We start from the raw sequence: 19,906 nt of genomic DNA, 5'->3' as shown, positions 1-19,906 counted from the left end.
CTCCTTCTCCTTCTCCTTCTCCTTCTCCTTCTCCTTCTCCTCCTCCTCTTCCTCCTCCTCCTCTTCTTCCTCCTCCTTCCTTCCTTCTTTCTTCTTCTGATATGCAAACAAGGACATCTCATTTTAGCTTATTACCCCTTGGTGAGATTGTTTAAATTCTTCTGTCTTCTGTCCTTATTGGATACTAATTTTTTTTAAGACTCTGGATATTTTATTGCCAATTCAGCAAAGAGAACATAAGCCTTACTTTTAGAACTCAGTGATAAAAAGTTTGGTATTTCAAACTGATATACTTGTGCCTTTCCCTCATAAATTTCAATTGGTAGAAATGATCAGATCTATGATAAAGTTTTAGATTGTTACAATATTTTCATAGATAGTAAATATATCCATATACAGGAAAAAGAACTTATATTTAGAAATTCAGCACATCTTAAAATATTAAATATAAAATTGAAATTTGTCAAAATTGAACAGAAAAGCCATTAAAAACATATCTTCCAATATAAATTAATATAACATTATAAGGGCTGGTGAGATGGCTCAGCAGGTAAGAGCACTGACTGCTCTTCCGAGGGTCCTGAGTTCAAATCCCAGCAACCACATGGTGGCTTACAACCATCCATAATGAGATCTGACGCCCTCTTCTGGTGCGTCTGAAGACAGCTACAGTGTACTTATGAATAATAATAAATAAATCTTTAAAAAAATATATAACATTATAAGACAAAGTCTTTCTAAAATAAAGTATTTGAGAGGTTGCCTAATCCTTATTTCCTCAGTTTTGAATACATTTTCATAGATTGTCACTCATTGTTCTAATTTTACATTCCTGGGAAACAGAATGTAACTGGTTGCATATAACTTATGTTGATGATCAGGAACAATAATTATTTATATGCCTTATAACTTACTGAAGATCACATATGTAAATGATTGAAAAAGAACTGTATTTATAGCTGCCTGATTTTTAACCTAAATTTTATTTATGCTTTTAATCGTCACATTGTTTTAACTGTGTATCACATAAAGCCTTGAGTTTAAATACTTAATCTACACTTTGAATATATTCTTAGAAGCATAAAAGAATTGATGAGTTATAGCATATTTGTAAAATACTGATTTTATAAAATTTCAACTGCATCTTAAAACTACATAAATATTTGGAAAACATGTTTTTGACCAATATTAAAAATTTATTTTTCTTCCAAATAGGCCATAAATAAATGTAATGCAAAACAAATGAAGGAAGAAGAATTAGATTATTGGAAACTTACTGAAGCCCTTACAGTTGAGAAGGAGAAAGAATTTGAGAAGTATGCTAGAGAAGTAATTAACTTTGAATCTGAATCAACAAAGAAATACGCCTACCCTATGGTAAAAGCTATGCAGGAAGGAGTGGGAGGTGGACGTGGACCACCCTTTGTAGGCAGAGGTGGGATAAGGCCAAGCTATCAGGCAACTGATGCCACTGGGGTCCAGCTCCCTTTTTTTAAAAGTCAAGGATCAAAGTATAATGATTTTCAGAAGTCGAAGAGAAGGCTAGGTTTTACTTGGTAAAAAAGGTCATATTTTGATTGATAAAATTTATTGTAATGAGCTACAAATACAATGGAATTTCTGATAATAAAGTGACTACTTATGTGTTGCCTGGTTTGATTTCTTTGCAGTATCTAAGTACACATAACGGCACCTGTAAATGTGTGTGTGTGTGTGGATTCCCAAGAACAGCCTTGTTTCTTACACTACATCCACATTTTTTAGAAAGCTGGATGTCTCAGTGGCCTGGAACTTGACAAGCAGACTGGCCAGCGAGTTCTAGGGATCTGCCTATGCCTACCTCCTCAGCTCTGGGATTACAACCCGGTACAACCTGGCTCTGATGTCAATGCAGCCCCTTACCTTATTGACTGGGCTATATACTCAGTCACACAATGTCAGTTTCATTTAAAGTGTTCTCAGTAGGATGAAGTGCACCCACAGGATTGTATAGTTATGACCTTGAACCCATTGGGCAGTACCTCCCCATTTTCCCTCCACACAGCCTCTGCTTTGTCTCAGCCCTGTCCTAGTTATTCTATAAGAATGCAGCCATGCTGTGGACTTCAGTGAATTTCTGTGTTGTGTACCATGTTGCCAGTATTTTGTTCTTATGGCTGAATCACAGAGAATACTTTCCTCAACAGAAATGTGTATGTTCAGTTTGTCATTCAGTTGTTTCAATTGTTCAAAACTTCATTGTTACTAATATGCTTTATATAGTTTTGACTTCTCTGGGTTTTTGTGTAGAGTGTATCTCCCTAGGCATGAAATTACTTAAAATAATTCTCTCTATATAGTTATGTCTACTTGATATACAAGTTCATAGAGTTTTTATGAATTGCACCTCCCTTAGTTTTTTTTATATTGTGGTTTAAAAAAACAATAGAACATGTGCTACAGGAGCTGGAACATATACTTCTAACTATAACTTAATAGTGCTAAGTATTTTTAAATTTGCTTAGGGTTTTATTGCTGTGAAGAGACACAATGACCAAGGCAACTTTTATAAAAAAATTTAATTGAGGCTGGCTTACAGGTTCAGAGGTTTAGTCCATTATCATCATGGCAAGGAGCATGGCAGCATGCAGTCATGGTGCTGTAGAGCCAAGAGTGCTACATCTTGATTGGAAGGCCGTCAGGAGGAGACTATCTTTCTCAGGCAGCTAGGAGAGTCTCTTTCCCACTAGGTGGGCCTTCAGCATATAGGACTTCAAAGCCCACCCTCACAGTGATGCACTTCCTCCAACAAGCCCACAGAAAAACTTCAATTTGTGTGGCAGTCTTGTATGTATAACACCTGTGTGTCTGACGCCCTTGTATGCCAGAAGAGAGTTGTTGAAATCCCTGGGATTGGAAGCTACACATCCAGGTGCTGGGAACTATGCCCAAGCCCTCTGGAATAGCAGTCAGATATTGCTCTTAACTGCTGAGCTATCTTTTCAAAAACCCTACAGCAAAACTTAATGTTATAATCCACTGAGGAAAGTTATGTGTCTCGTTCACCAGTAAAACAGAAATAGGAAAATTTGTATATATCAGGACTTCATAACACCCCGACTGCATAGTGTAGTGACTATAGTTCTGTGTATGTGAGATGATAATACCCATCTATAATCACTGTGAAGTTTAATGTATCCCAAAACTCAGCTAGGCATGCTGGCACACACCATTAATTCTCAACTGTTAGATTCTAAACATCGAAGTTATACTAAAAGCAAAATACTATGTCTTACAAATCTTAAAAATATACTTTTAGGCTAAGCACTTAAAAGGCAAAGGCAGGTGTATTTCTTGTGGGTTCAATTGTCTGCATCATATAAATTGGGTGTGATAGCTCATCTTTAATTTTGTGCCTACCTATTGTCTCTGAAGCCAGCCTGGAACAAAAACAAAACCCCAAAACAATTACAAAATAACCCCCCCCCCCAAAAAAAAAAACAAAACCAGAAAAACTGCATTGTTTCTACTACTAGGAAATTTAGTAATTAAAAAGTAGAGAATTTTAATGCAGTAACATAAATCCCAAGTTTGGTCATAAAATTTAAAAAAAGCTACCAAGCTTTAAGTATTATGCTAAAACATTTTAACAAGAATTTACTTCTAGGGCTGGCAAGATAGCTTAGGGGGTAAGAGCACTGACTGCTCTTCTGAAGGTCTGGAGTTCAAATCCCAGCAACCACGTGGTGGCTCACAACCACCCATAATGAGATCTGATGCCCACTTCTGGTGTGTCCGAAGACAGCTACAGTGTACTTCTGTATAATAAATCTCTGGGCCAGAGCAAACAGGGCCAACTTGACCAGAGCAAGTAGAAGTCCAAAATTCAATTCCCAACAACCACATGAAGGCTCACCACCATCTGTACAGCTACAGTGTACTCATATACATAAAAATAAATAAATAAACCTTAGTTCTAAACTTGGAAATCCTCACTGCTGGTTAAATTCTCCATTTTTTGGTTTACCTTTTGTCAAAGCACATGTGCTCAAATGACAACTTACTGGAGTCAGTTCTCTCTGCATCACGTGGGTCCCACCCAGGGATTCAGCTCCAATCACCAGTCTTGGCAGCATTTTACCAGCCCTGGAATTCCTAGGCTCTCACTACTCAGTCCTGGCTAGCTTTTGCCACCAAAGTACTATATTTAAAGTTTAAGCCACCACAGTCAGTAAATACTTAGGTCCATTTTTGTCAACTACCTGTTTTTGTCAAAATACAAATGAATTTACATTTCTATTACAAAAATTTTATTGGTTGCCTAATTTTTAATAAGATAAATAAAAAGTACAACCCCAAATTGTTTACTGTAGTATACTTTATTTAATACAATGTTTAACTATAAAAGTTAATACAGTTTTGAAGTTTAAAATTTGTAAAATGCAATCTGCAGAAAACAGTTCAACATTTACTAGACTAATGATAAAAGAAGCAGCATCTTTAAACTAATTTTACAATTGAGGAAACAAGTTTTCTAAATTCCATTAAAAAAATATACATCACAGTGACTTTGGAGCTAGGAAAAGAAGTGCATTAACTTAATTATGCTTTCCCCTTCCACAGAGAGCAGCCACACCTTAAGATTCTATAGAAATATCCAATTTATGTGTCAATCTTTCAAAATACTATAAACACATAAAGAGGGTGGGGCAGAAATACAGAGTATGTGCTTTTAGTAACATGGAATTGTCTATAAAAGAAAACCAAACCAGACATAAACAAACCAATGAATGCCCTTCCATCCTCCAGCACTAGGGGTGAGTCAGGGAGAGCAAATGATCAAAACCGGAACGCTTCTTCCTCTTTGGCCTGGGAGGCCTTTTTTTTTTTTTCTTTTTTAAATGAATGTGATTTGTTGATTATTTGTCACACAGCAGGTGAATCCCTTCAAGACATCAGAGAAGAGAAGCCCACTGCAGGCAGTAATGGCAATCAACACTGAGTTTCCTTGGGATATACTTTATTTTTTAAAACAATTAGTTTAAAAATATATTCTTACAATTAAAATTTCTCAAACTACACAGAGTGTTTGTCAACTGTAAATGCATAAACCCTACAGGGATTAATTACAGTAAATAGAAACTAAAGAATGAAAAATGCTCATTTAGTTTTTTTATACCAATCAGTTAAGTCTAAGTTCCTTCTGGGAAATTTACAGAAATTTGCTGTAAAAGGTTACCACATGGAACAAAGTATCAATTATACTAACTGCTCTAAATAGTCACTCACTAGAAAATAAAGTAGGAGCAGTAGTTAATACTATTACCCAAAATACCAGAACCCCAGCACGTGCCTATCCAGAACACAAAGGTCCTTGGTTTGACACCTACCACTGGATACAAGCAAAGCCAGTGAGCAGCTGGATCCCACTGGGGCAAAGGAAGCTAGCAAATTAATTCTTGACAAATTCTAAGGGATCCAATAAAGCAATTTAATAAAATTGGTTCTATGATAGCATAAGTTTAAGTCAAAGAGCGCTTTAAGCTTTGGATACCTGTTCCCAGACAGTCTTGTCTTTGCAGCACTTACCCGCTCTGTGCCAGCTACAATGCCAACACAGCCTTACTTTCGCTATTATCTCTTTGTAGTGTCATTCATACAATCATCATCAAAGTTCTACATATTGAAATAATTTCCTCAGCTTTGGAATCAAGCAATAAAAACAAGTGAAAGTACTTTCAAGGGGTATTAAGAAAAACTATTCATTAACTGTAAATTTAGATATTCCTAGAAAGCCAATGTGATGGGAAAATTGAAATGGGAAATAGTTTTGGGAATATGAAGTGCAAATAACTAAAAATCTACTAGAACAAGAATTTGGGCTTTGTGCAATTGTTAACTGTGAATCTTGGGGTATAATTAATGCTATTAAATAGTTTATTCTGAAAAACATCTAGATGATTGTCTTCTCTCAACTCTTTACCCCATTTATCTGTCATATTGAAAAAAATAACAAACTAACAAAGCAGGAGTTGGGAGGAGCCCATAAATGCTCAGCTCTGAGCTGCTCTCTTAGAGAATATTACAGACATTACTAATTTTCTCCCATGTTTACTTTCCTAAAGAACTGAAAAGTTCTTGTTTATAATGTATATGCTAACACGTAAAAACTCTAGATCAGAAAAAAAAAGTAATTTACTTAAAGTATGAATTTTAAAATGTTTGTTGAAATTCCTTTCTTAAAGATCAGGTAGTTTGAGATATATTTTAAAACTCAACTGAATTTAAGACATAATCAACTTTTTAAGACATGTAACAGATCATGTATATATTAATTATTCCCATCAAGAAAAACAATTTGTAAAGAATCCATTGTGGGTATTAGCTTTATAATCACTGCACTCTTCATTCTGTACCAGCTACAATGCCAAATATATCTTACCATAATAATCAATGATGGGAAGTATATTAAGCATCACTTTATTCAGTACAAATATCATTGAAAAGCTACTGGGTTTACCAAGAAGCTACCTTGGTAAGAGTTGACACTATACTGACAAATATTAGAGTACAAGAAACATTCTAAAGGCTAATATTAATTGGATTTTTGAAATATTTCTCAAATGAGGCAGGTTTTGTGTTTGCTAGATGTTCAATGTTTTATTTAGAAGGATATTACAGAATAAAAGGCCACACATCACAAAAAATAGCAAAATACAACACACAAAATTCTGAATGGACTTTGGATATGTTTAGTGTTTAACTCTGCACGGTATCATATTTTGCAACTTTCTATTCTACTCTATATGGCAATGTTATACATGCCAAGTTAAAATAATGTTAACAGTAAACTGGTCTAAAGCCATCTGAATAGAAAGAAACCAGAGTCACAAACATGCTACACAGCCTATCATGGTACATATATAGAAAGATGCATCTTCTTGACATTTCATATTCACAGCTATGAGAATTAGAGAAGTTAGTCCAAGTTTAAAAACAAAAACAAAAACAAAAACAAACAAAAAAAACAAATCATGCAGAATTAACACTCAATGTGATATAGGCTAATAGCCAAAATAGGGAAATCTTATTTCCAATACTAACGCTTTTTAGAATCTGTCTAGCTTAAGAAGGATCTACACAAGTAATATGTTTTAATGAGAAATGCATTTTTTTAAATTGTAGAAAAGGGTAATAACATGTTCTTAAAAAGCAACAATTTCAGCTCTTCACACCAAAAGCAACAAAGAATTGAAAATTACAGTCTGGTCTTCCAAGGTCTAATTTCTGTCAAATGCTGTATAACAGCAACTCAAGCTCAATCAGCACACGAACTGAAAACACCACTCACCTCATTTTTATAGCTCACAGAGCAACATGGACAATATTAAGAAACAAGCTACAGCTGGAATTGTAAAGTATAAGGTATAAAGCACAAAAAAAAGTAACTAAAGTACGAATAATTGTAAAATCAAGTGAAGAATTATAAATGAAAAACCAAAGCCCAAAATGCTATACAAAACTTCTTCAAGTGGTTTCTAAAGGGATTTGTATCAAAAGAAAAAAGAAACACAAGCCTGTATAACAATGTACTGCAACCAACAGTTAAGCTTGTTTCCAAATGGCTGATTAAGCAAAGTAGGCTGCTATTGACGGTTGCAACACAAAAATGAATACATAAGAATTTAACATAGCACACAGTATTACACCAAAGTGTTGTTTTTCTTTTCATTTCAAGTTTATTAAAACTTTAGCAGTACAAATTATCCAGGTAGCAGATTATCAAAAGATCAACTCAATGAAGTCCACGTTTAAAAAAAAGGGGGAGAGGGGATACAAACATAAAACAACTCCAAAACAATGAAAACAACAAAAAAAGGAAGGTTCAACATTAAGTCTTGAAAACTTAAAATTTGAGACAGGAAGGAATTAAGTGTATACAACTCACTCATCCACTTTTGTCTTCATCTGTTCCAGGGCTTGATTCATGATCACATTTTTTATTTTTGTCATGTACATGGTCATTTTCTTGACCCTTTGATTTTTGGTTTTCTTTTTCCACCGGGGATCTGGTCTTCTCGTCCTCTTGATTTTTTAACGTGGAGGACTTCACTTCATTGTCCTGACTGCTTTGCTTTGTTTTTGACACTGGACTTTGCTCTCTATCAGCCTTTTTTTCCCTGTTATTATTTGAGCTATTATGATCACGACTTTTAGAGTACGTTCTTTTCTCACCCTCAGAATTTTCTTTTCTGTGTGAACTCTTACTTTCTTGGCTTCTATATTTTTCCTTGTTTCTACTTTGACTTTCTTCTCTCTCTGAGCTCCGGGACTCCCTCCTTCTTCTCCTCCTATCTTTACTTCTTGATCGTCCTGGTGTTCTTCGATCCCGGCTTCGTGACCTTCCTCTTCTCCTATACTCCTGTTCTCTGTATCTATGGTACTCCTTGCTTCTGCTGCGATCTCTGTCATGGCTTCTGGACCGCACTCGTCTGCTCCTGTCCCTACTTCTACTCCGCTCCCTTGTTCTACTGTTGTAACTGTGTTTACCTTTCGTCAGATCCCGTTCTCTACTCCTGGACTGTGCACGTCTATCCTTTTCTTTGCTTTTGCTATGATCATGTTCATTACTTTTTGAGTCTACCTGTTTGGAGTTCTCTTTGCTTCTACTCCTTTGCTGATCTCTCCCTTTAGAATCCAATGGTTTTTCTTTTTCTTTAGTAGTCTCATGATCCCTTTCTTTACTTCTTGACCTCACCCTCTTGTCTTCGTGTCTGCTGTGCCTCGAGTCTCGCTCCTTACTCTTGGATCTCTCCTTGCTCTTGCTCCTACTCTTGGATTTGCCCTTCTTCTTCACTTTGTTTTTGTTATATTTATCATCTTTTTCTGAATTTCTTCTGATGTCTCTCTCTTTGCTTTCAGATTTATGGTCTTTAACTTTCTTTTCCTTTTCTACTTTTCTGTTTGGACTCTCAGACATGTGTCTGTGATCTGTTACTTTTTTCTCTTTTACTCTAACTGGGCTCCTTTGATTTTCTTTTATTTCATTTAACTCACTCCTAAAAAGTAAAGAAAGAAAAGATATTTGGAAGTATTATTAGGAAAAGAACAGCATAATTATAAGCTATAATGCTACTGTGTTTTCTCTAAGGTATACAAAAATAAACTGGCTCCTAATAAAACCATTGTGCTCAGCAGTAAAAAAGCATCACAAATTTAAATAACAATTAAATCTTACTTATCCCCTTTGATCCATCTTTCACCACTTGACACCCTCATTCTCTGAGCTCTCTGCATCTCTTGTCTCCAATGTGGAGGAGTCTCACTTCGTCTGAATCGATCCCTCGATCTGGATCTGGAAGGAGTTCGATAACGCTTAAGAAAATAAAAAGGGGAAAAAAGACCATATAAAAATTTAAAAGCAACACCATAACTAAGATACATACTTATTTCTAGGTTGAAATAAAATGAGGTTTTTATGCTTTCTGAACTTGCTAAAATTAGGAATGAGATAAGAACACATGGTTAGCATACATCAGACTCTAGAATCTAATCCTCTACATAATCAAAATGTCTTGCTTTTCTGGTAGAACACTGGCAATCTTATCCTAAATTCCAAGTAAGTAATAAGATCCACAGAAACTCAGGCTTTTAACACCTTGCTAGAAACAGTCCTGCTAAACTGGTACTAGAATACTCTGTATATTAACCACTACAAATTTTCAATTTCTCATTTGAATGTTACATATACATCATTTTCCAAAGCAAACATCATGAGAAATAGAATAAACTCACAGAAATCTTTTGTTCAACCAAAATTTACTCAGTTTTTGGATGGATGGCTAACCACTTTACTGAAGAAATACCAGTAAGCCAGGATATAGCAGATTTTGATCTCTTAGAACTTAACATTCTACAAAGTTATAGGAAAAAAAATGAATGGATATATAATCACATATATTAAACTATAACTAACCCAGAATGATTACAGAAGGAGAAATGGTGGTAAAAGAATCAAAGAGCTTAGTATAGGAATGAGATCATGTAAAATAATAAAACCTAAAAATAAAAGAACGTTTATGTTAAGTTACCTAAGCAAAGGTGAAGCAAAACATGGAAGATATAAGAAAGCTCTGTATTGAAGATTCTGGGGGCTGGCAAGATGGCTCAGCAGGTAAGAGCACCAACTGCTCTTCTGAAGGTCCTGAGTTCAAATCCCAGCAACCACATGGTGGCTCACAACCACCTGTAATGAGATCTGACACCTTCTTCTGGTACGTCTGAAGACAGCTACAGTGTACTTATGTATAATAATAAATAAACCTTTGGGCCAGAGCAAGCAGGGACTGAGCGAGCAGAGTGGACAGGAGTGAGTGGGGCTGACTGGAGCAAGCAGGGCTGACCAGAGCGAGCAGAGTTCCTGAAAAATTCAATTCCCAACAACCACATGAAGGCTCACAACCATCTGTACAGCTACAGTGTCACAAGACAGGACAAGAGAAAGCAAAACTTGACCATACTGATGAAATAAACAGAATAGATTTTTGTAAGGGCTTAGTCTATGCTATTTTTAAAATTTATTCTAAAGTCAATACTACAGGAGTAACATAATCAGACTTGGCCAATGCGCAAAAGTACTAGCTAGATATTCAACTTAAGGTCTTCTGCATACTAGGAAAGTACTCCATCAGTGGAGATTCATCTCCAGCCCAGATTTACATTTTTTATTGACTACCGCAACTATTGTTAAATATAGCTTATGCCCTTTCCACTTGCCACATCATGGTCACTCAGACTATAAAACATATAACTACTATCATAGCTATTTACACTTGTGATGAATATTTCTTAGCTCTAATTTCTAAAAGAATCAATATTGATAAATATAACTCACACGAACAAAAGCTCTTTAGGGTCTGTAATCGTTTACTGTTTAAGTTTAAATCCATACTGACAGATTAAAAAATAACAACAACAAAAACCCTTCTACCAAATACAAGTCTGGAAGCCATTCTACTTTGAGTCGGCATCGAGTCAAGATTTATAGATGCAGATACATGTCAGAGTAGTGGGGAGAGAAAAATGACAGAAGCTGACATAAGTAAGTTGTGTAAAATTGAAAGGGAAGAGAATAAAAACAATTCTTGGCTCACATAGGTGGTCACATGAATCACTTTGAGCAGCAGACTAAAGAGCTCTGAGCTCTGAAGAGTATGTGGACATGCTGTACTCTCACGATGCTATGTTTGAGGTGCTCATCAGCCAAATAAACCTTTGGTGCCAAGAGCAGATGGAGCTGTGAATTATCAGTCATCCTGGGAGTAAAAGAGCCTGTCTATGGAGTATGTGCAACTTAAAATGAACTAGTCTTGACATGTAGGTCATGTACAGGATGTAAAATTGTAGTCTACATTTAAGATAGACTGGCATAAGAGACAGGAAAAGAACAGATGAAACAATAGACAGAATATTTTAAGAAGAAATCCTAAGTAATGACTGAGAGGATTCAATGGATTTTATAACTTGGAATCAACCAGACAGAAAATGCTGTTTTCAGCAGACTGTAGAAAGTAGAAGAACTGCATAAGAAGCCAAGATATAAGATATACAGTATAGCTAAGTTTCTTTAAAAAAAAAAAAAAAAAAAAAAAAAGCTTTGAAAAAAGTTATTTAAATTCTGATGGGAAAATTTAGGAGAGAGAGGGAGATGGAGGGGGGGGAGAGAGAGAGAGAGAGAGAGAGAGAGAGAGAGAGAGAGAGAGAGAGAGAGACTGTTCTTGGTAAGAATAGAGCTATGATGGGTAGAAAATTATCAAAAGTCAAAAGGTTTCAATACCCTTTATATTCTGACTTTATTTGAACGCTATTTTTGAGACAGGGTCTCATGCTAAGCCCAAGTTGGCATGAAACTCATTATGTAGACCAGGCTGGCCTCAAACTCACAGCAATCTTCCTGCCTTAGTCTCTTAAGGTATGAGCCACCATTTCCATCTCAATCCCATTTTAAACCATGCAAATACATAATCTAAAGGATGTATACTTTAAAACATGCATATCCCCTGAGTTTTTAGTAACTTTAATAGTAAAATGATATATAAAAATATTTTTAAAGCATTAAATTTCTTTTTCCTTAGAGTGCTGAGGATCATAAACTCAGAGCTGTTTACATGTTCTGCAAGTACTCTAGCACTAAGCCACACCCTAGTACTCCAAACTCTTTAAGAAATACAAATGCGGTATTATTAACATTTCTGATAAAGAATCACCTACCCTCGGTCCTCTTCCTTTAATTTTCCTGCCAGACCTAGTAACTAAGAATCGTCGCTGGTATGAAGCAGGCTGGGAGTTAGGTGGATTACTAGAAGCAAGCAAACGGAAAGTTTAAACATATCACTTTTATAAAGAGGAATCTTGAAACTATACCTTTACTGATCTAAATTAATACATTTAAATTCCTTTACATAATTAGGAGTTTTTAGCCCAAAATGCTATCAGATCCCAGTAGGCATTACTGTCTATGGCTGTACCACGTTGAATGCGACTGATCTTAGAAAGAAATACTTATTAGTAAGGTGAAGTTAATTTAATAATGCTAAAAAAAAAACCAAAATATAATATAGCCCAGGGGGCTTCCAAATGAGAGAAAGAAAAATTACAAAATGTTTTATCTCCCATGAACAGTTGTGCATTAGTAAGAAAATTATGGACAAATTAAGCAATATATATTAGACAGAGATAAGTTGGTCTGAATTAGCCAAATACCACTCATATCTCAAACACGAAACTTTAAATTATACATAAAATCATTAGTAACATTAATGTAAGTGATATCTGAAAAGTTTAAATAACTTTAGTAGTCAAATAGTTTTCCTTTACTCTTTGTTTTACACTCAATGAATCAATTTTAAAGCTTTTACTTTTATGTATTATTAAAGCATGGCATATTTTTGTTGTACTACGCTTATAAAATTTTCACTTTACAACTATATTTCTCATCATGACTACAAAAGATTTGGAAATTTTAAAACTTTTCCCATATCATTTTTTAAAAATTTATTATGTATACAGTGTTCTGCCTGCATGTATGCCTGTAAGCCAGAAGAGGTCACCAGATCTCATTATAGATTGTTATGAGCCACCATGTGGCTGTTGGGATCTCTGCAAGAGCAGCCAGTGCTCTTAAACTCTGAGTCATTTCTCCAGCCCTCATCTCATTATTAAAATGACTCATAAAAAAACAACAAAGTTGGTAACATTAATAAAACAAGTATGTAAAAAATATTCAAAGTAATTGAACACCCTAAATTTCATTACAGTATAAAGGCAGGTTTGGAGAGCAAGACTTTTATACAAATTTATAAAACAAGATTCATTTTTCTCTTTTGGTGTTTGTCTGTTTGTAAATGCACAGGCATATAAATTCAGGTGTACCTATTTGTGTGGCTAGATCTGAGGTCAACGTTAGATGTCATTTCTTAGGAGCCATTCAACTTGTTTTTTGAAACAGGCTCTCTAACTGGCCTGGAGTTTACTGGGTAGGCTAAGCTCATTGGTTAGAAAAACTCGAGGGTTCACACATTTTCCCCAGAACTGGGATCACAAGCATGCTACTGCACCTAGCTTTTTTAATACAGAGATTTCAGCAATGAAACTACAGTTCTAATGCTTGGACAACTTGTAGGAGTTGAGCCTCTCCTTAAGCCATAGGGGTCCAGGGGAAAATATACACATTTTCATATCACTGTTATTTCTGTTTGGTTACTAGCTTCAGAGGACCTTTACTTATTAGGAATCTATTTCTGGTACAGGAGGAATCTTGCACTTAAGTATGTATGTATGTATGTATGTATATGTATGTGTGTGTATATATATATATATATATATATATATATATATATATTCATATAAACACATGTATGTAACTATGAGTGCACACATACACAGAATTAAAAAAAACAGAAAAATGAGTCTTTTAAAAATTCTATGACCAACATACCAAAATATCATCTTGTTTTAATGCCATTTGAAATGCCACTATTTACACTGCAGAACTTATATCCTCAAAATCTACTGGTAGAAGTCAATTTGTAGTAATTTATGTGTTTAGCAAAAAAGCTTTGCTAACATCGTTTGTTTTTTTTTTCTAATTAAAAGAGGGTTTCATAGATCACCAGTTTAATACTGTCAAAAACAAATATGGTTCAAAAAATAAGAAAACGTTTATGGCAATATGTAACAACTATAAAATACACACATTCACATACCACTCTCTTTCTCTTTCTCTCTCTCTGTTTTTCCTTTCCTTGTCATCAGCTTTAGGAGGACTTTTTCTCATTAGAAATCTATTTTCTGGTATAGGAGGGATCTCTTCTGGACGGACAGTAGACTGGGGCTGTGCATCAACATTTTCTGCTTCACTTTCACTAGATGGGCTTAACAAGTAAAATCAAAGTAAGTCACATTTGGCTCTTATGTACCTACCTAAAATTTCCAATTGTTAGCATTTCTTTTCTTTTTAAACTACATTTTCAGTTAATGTGTGCATAAGCATACATGCCATGGAACACATGAGAGGTCAGAGAACAACCTGCAGAAAATCATCTTTCCCCTTTCATGATCTCAGTCCAGAGTAAATTCAAGTCAGTGGGCTTGATGGCTAGTGCCTTTACATTCTGACTCATCTCATCAACCCACCATTTTTTTTTTTTTTTTTTTTTTTTTTTGGTTTTTTTGAGACAGGGTTTCTCTGTATAGCCCTGGCTGTCCTGGAACTCACTTCTGGCCTCGAACTCAGAAATCCGCCTGCCTCTGCCTCCCAAGTGCTGGGATTAAAGGCGTGCGCCACCACTGCCCAGCTCCACCATTTCTTTAATATCAAAATAATATTATCAACCTGTCCCTTTCAGAGATGTGATCATATGGCAAAAATCTTCCTCCATTCCCAGTAACTAACCAACCAACTCAACCAAACAAAAACCATTTGCTATCAAACTCAAAAATACTTTTCTATAAGGTACATCTAAAATATGAAACTCTGTAGGTAATTTAAAAATACAGGATAGGGCTGGAGAGATGGCACAGTAATGAAAAGCCCTGGCTGCTCTTCCAGAGGACACAGGTTCAATAGGGAGCACCCATATGGCAGCTCACAACCATCTCTAACTGTAGTTCCAGGGGATCTGATGCCTTCTTCTGACCTCCATGGGCAGAGTATGCAAGCACCTATGCACATAGAAACAAAATTTTTTATAAATATAGACTAAAGACATTAGTTGCTTTTGATGTAATAGGTATATACTTAAGTTTTAATATGAACACATTTCAAACAAAAGCAGAAAATAGTGACAGAATCATATGCCCTCAATTCATATACTTCTACCAAAGCAAAAGAGAAAAGGGAACCTATATGTATTGCTATAAAGTAAGGGACATAACTATTGGTTTGCTGTAATTCAAATCTATCTTACAAATCTCTTCAAAATCCAAACCTGGAGTGATGTACACCTGCAATCATTGCTATCTGGATGTGGTATAACAGTTTCCTCTGAGATTTAAATGTTCTATCCTGCAGGAAGCTACTTATGCAGGAAAGTAACCAACTCAAAACAGCTTTAGGAAGTTCCTAAAACTGACAAGACAAAGTCTCTCCCCGCAAAAGCAGAGGAAGGCTGCAAAGACTCTCGGACGTCTAAGATAAACTGCAAATGATACTCAGACCATACCAGCAGAAACTGAACAAGCTGTCTAGAAGAGGTTTAGACCAAATCTGGGACCTGGAAAGGACATGATCCAACCTGCTGAACTGCCTGTAGGCTGTGCAATGTGCTTCAGGTTCCTACCTTTGTCAGCTGCCACCTAGGCTGGGGTGGGCTTTTGGTGATGTGACTGACTGACTGCTCTTGTGAGTAACCCCAGTAAAACTCACTGGTTTACTAAGTTGGACTTTGGATATCCATACTTTATTCTGTCATGGATTCCTATCTGGGGCAAGTAGATGTGTTTGCTGCATCTCTCCAGGAAGAGTTTTGTCACACAACAGGGGATGAGGCAGAAAAACTATGAACTTGAGGTAGCCTGAGGGATTGGGAATGCCTCAATGAAACCAAACTAAACATAAAACCAAAAGCATCACTTCACTGGGAGAATATAAAATTAATCAAGAGCTTCTGTTGCATGATCGCATGCCACTGTTATAAAACCTTTCTATTTCAGTGCTCTTACATAACTGATTAAAAATAATCTTTTAACAGACAACACTAGTATTAAAGACCTTTTCTTGCTTTTCTTTCGCTTCTTCTTCTCCTTCTTATGCTTTCGGGAATTTTTCCTATGTTTCTTTTTCCTTTTTCTGGATTTTTCTTCAGAAGCGCTTTCAGAATCAGAAGAATCAGAGGAGGACTGGGAATCACTTGAGCTATCTGAATCACTGGATGATGATGAGGACGACGACTTATGCCTTTTCTTTTCTTCTTTCTTAACTTTAAAAACAAAAGAGTCTACTCAGTAATTTCAGGCAAACTTATGAGGTAAAAAACTTCACTTTTATTTTAAATTTTTAAGTGCAGTATTAGATATTTTATTCATTCAGTCATCTCAACTCAGAGAGAGCACAACAGTCAGGCCTGGGGGTTAGAACCCAGATTCCCGAGCCAGAATGCTATTAAGCCAAAGGATTTCTGAAAATAAGCAAGCTCCAAATTCTAAACCATGTTAATTTTAAGAAACATTTGAATAGAAAATTTTAAAGCACAAAGAGTAACATCTAAGATTCCCCAAATTCTAGTATTAGAGTTTTCCATTTCTTCTCCTATATCAAAACTGAAGGTAAAAACAAATAAAAAGCACACAAGAAAACAAACAAAAACCAAAACAAAACACACTGCTGTGTCAACACAGGGAGGAATATTTCATTGGCAACAAGCTTCAACTTTCATGACCAAGCAAGGATTCCTCTAATGATTAGAGACACAGCTTAAAGCATAATCTCATAATCAGAAGTAATTTATCAATAATAACTATGCTTAAATATCTCTACAAAGGACTGGAGAGATGGCTCGCAGGTAAAAGCACTGGCTGCTCTTCCAGAGGTACGGAGTCAATTCCCAACAACCAGACAGAGGTTCACAAACCATCTATAATGGGATCTGATATCCTCTTCTGGCATCCAGGCAGACAGAGTACTCATACATAAATAAATCTTTTTTTAAAAGTCTCAACAAAAAAGTCTCAAGTTGAAATTTTGAGTTGAGGAATCATGTGTTTTGTTTTTGTTTTTGTTTTTTCGTCTTACTCTAGACTAGCTTGGCCTCTAACTTGGATATCCACCTACCTCTGCCTCTTGAGTACTGGGATTAAAGGTGTGTGCCACTAAACCTAGCTAGGCAATCAATTTCCTAAATATTATTCTATTATTACTATCATGTGCTATCACACTATCACATGATGTGTGTGCCATGGTTAGAGGATAATTTTATAGAGTTTCACTTTTAGGTAGGTTCAGGAACTGCGGTAGGTTCAGGTCAGCAAACTTTCATGGCAAGCACATTTACCCACTGAGCCATCTTCTTAGCTCAGGAAATAATCATATATATATATATATATGATTCATATAAAGATTTATATGTAAGTACACTGTAGCTGTCTTCAGACACTCCAGTAGAGGGCATCAGATCTTGTTACTAATGGTTGTGAGCCACCATGTTGTTGCTGGGATTTGAACTCTGGACCTCCGGAAGAGCAGTCGGTCCTCTCACTCACTGAGCCATCTCTCCAGCCTCGGAAAAAATCTTTTAATGTCTTGAAACTTGGATGCTTTAAAGAATATATTAACATAAGTAAAATTATCACACACAGGGCATATGAATTTTTCAAAAGTTAGAACCTGACCCATTTAGCTGTTCTAACTCAAACCAGGATGGATTTGAAATACTTGTTCGGGCCAAAAATGGGTCAGCATGCATATACAGAAAAAGGAATTTCAATAAATTAGCAAACAATAAATAAATAGACTCAAATCCATCAGGTCATGATGGTATTAATAAATTAAAACATAAATAAACCCTTCTGCGCTTCCTACATATGATTTTTATCAATAAACAAAAGGGTGCTGCTTCCTATCAGAAGAGTTCCGGTAATAAGTAATGAAGTCACTACGACTGGATTGTCTTTTAGAAACTCCTAAGGAGGCACTGAATGAACACCAATTGCAGAGCAGAGGAAAACCAGCCAGCCCTACGTGACTCCTAGTCTCAAAAAATGGGGAGTGAGGGGAGATGAGGGGGCGAGGGGAGGACTAAAACAAAACAAAGCTGATTCTCTTTAGTTTTCTAAGTTTTGGATTTACTAAGTTATTTGAAGCAGAAGCATAAAACTATGAAAAGTAGAATAATGAAAAAAACACTACATCACAAATAACCTAGCTATATGGCAAGCTCCTGGCCTCAAATGATTCTATGCCTCAACTTCCCGAGTAGCTAGAACTACAGTTATGCCTGGCACAAACTAACAAAAACTACTTTAATACCAATTTCAATGTTCAAACCTTAAGTCAGACTCAAGCAACAAAATGACTAACATTAATAGAACAATTAGAAATCAGAACATTGCTAAGTTTTTCATCAATAGGAGTACGTAATAGCACCGGCTATTTTTTAAAAGTCACATCTTAGGAGGAAAAGTAAAATATCTGTAGATAAAATGTGTATCTGGAGTGTTGGAGAGATGGTTCAGTGTTTAAGTGCATTGGCTGCACGTCCAGAGGTCCCAGGTTTAATCCCTGGCATCCACACAGCAGCTCACAACTGTCTGAAACTCTGGGTCCAGGGGATCTGACACTCTCACATCAATGCACTCGAAATAAGTATCTGAAATTTGCTTCAATTAAGAAAACAGCTGCAGGGCGTGGTAGCGCATGCCTTTAATCCCAGCACTCGGGAGGCAGAGGCAGGCGGATTTCTGAGTTCGAGACCAGCCTGGTCTACAAAGTGAGTTCCAGGACCCCCAGGGCTATAAAGAAAAACCTTTTCTCGAAAAAACCAAAAAAAAAAAAAAAAAGAAAGAAAACAGCTGAGTGCAATGACATACACACATCCAGAAATTTTTTTTAAAAAAATTTATTTATTTGTTATATAAGTACACTGTACCTGTCTTCAGACACAGCAGAAGAGGGTATCAGATCTCATTATAGATGGCTGTGAGCCACCATGTGATTGCTGGGATTTGAACTCAGGACCTCCGGAAGAGCAGTCAGTGCTCTTAACCACTGAGCCATCTCTCCAGCCCCACATCCAGAAATTTGAGTCAAGTCTGGCATATAGCCAAACCCTACCTTCCAAGTAAAGGTTAGTGAGGGAGAGAAATATCTGGAGGTTGGTAAAACAAAATTGTCCATGTGTGAACTGTTGAAACTGGGTGATGAATATGTCCATTGTATTAATATTCTCTATAATTTAACAAAGTTAAAGGAAAAAAATCTGCAGCTTTGGACTCCATTGGCTTCCTTGTTACTAGACTGGTATATTTGAACTCAGTATCTATTGGAGCATATTAAATCCAAAATAAAAAAAGCATCTCTGAAGTTACTATGTTCTTGACCACTGACTATGATTCATGATCATTATGCAGTAGCATGATACCAGCTCATGGGAACAAGTTATAAAAACTGAAGAGACCTCTACAGCAAAAGTTTCCACAAACTAAGGCAGCCCATGCCTACCTAGTCATGTTCCTCTGATCATAAACATATCAAATATAAGGTTCTTAGGGCATAATCAAGCTGTGTATAGAAATCATGAAATCTCCAAAAGGCTATTTCCTGTGCTCTATCTCCTTTGTTTTGTTTTTTGGTTTTTTTTGAGACAGGGTTTCTCTGTGTAGCCCTGGCTGTCCTGGAACTCACTCTGTAGACCAGGCTGGCCTCGAACTCAGA

General features: G+C 36.0%; 2 protein-coding genes across 6 annotated transcripts in view; one reads left to right on the top strand and one right to left on the bottom strand.

Annotated features, from left to right (window-relative positions):
* Ccdc173 (coiled-coil domain containing 173) overlaps positions 1–1,647 on the top strand; it is a 32,670-nt gene extending 31,023 nt beyond the window's left edge. For 2 of the 3 annotated variants that reach the window (XM_029536455.1, XM_029536454.1), the window contains one exon: positions 1,216–1,595. In XM_029536455.1, the coding sequence (XP_029392315.1) occupies positions 1,216–1,560 (345 nt within the window). In that variant the 3' untranslated portion in view covers positions 1,561–1,595. Of the gene's footprint in view, positions 1–1,215 lie in introns of all 3 variants that reach the window. The other variant, XM_021194640.1, reaches the window with a different exon arrangement.
* A 6,048-nt stretch (positions 1,648–7,695) lies between these two features.
* Positions 7,696–19,906, bottom strand: part of Ppig (peptidylprolyl isomerase G) — a 35,725-nt gene continuing 23,514 nt past the window's right edge. For all 3 annotated transcript variants that reach the window (XM_029536072.1, XM_021192419.1, XM_021192418.1), the window contains exons 10-14: positions 16,250–16,457; positions 14,244–14,411; positions 12,250–12,337; positions 9,218–9,354; positions 7,696–9,038 (exon numbers count right to left, since the gene is read on the bottom strand). In XM_029536072.1, coding sequence (XP_029391932.1) covers positions 7,928–9,038; positions 9,218–9,354; positions 12,250–12,337; positions 14,244–14,411; positions 16,250–16,457 — 1,712 coding nt within the window. In that variant the 3' untranslated portion in view covers positions 7,696–7,927. The remainder of the gene's footprint in view (positions 9,039–9,217; positions 9,355–12,249; positions 12,338–14,243; positions 14,412–16,249; positions 16,458–19,906) is intronic.

This window comes from Mus pahari, chromosome 3 (assembly GCF_900095145.1).
Source record: "Mus pahari chromosome 3, PAHARI_EIJ_v1.1, whole genome shotgun sequence".
Classification (NCBI taxonomy): Eukaryota; Metazoa; Chordata; class Mammalia; order Rodentia; family Muridae; genus Mus; species Mus pahari.
The sequence above is the reverse complement of the archived record's forward strand: the minus strand, read 5'-3'. Positions and strand labels throughout refer to the sequence as shown.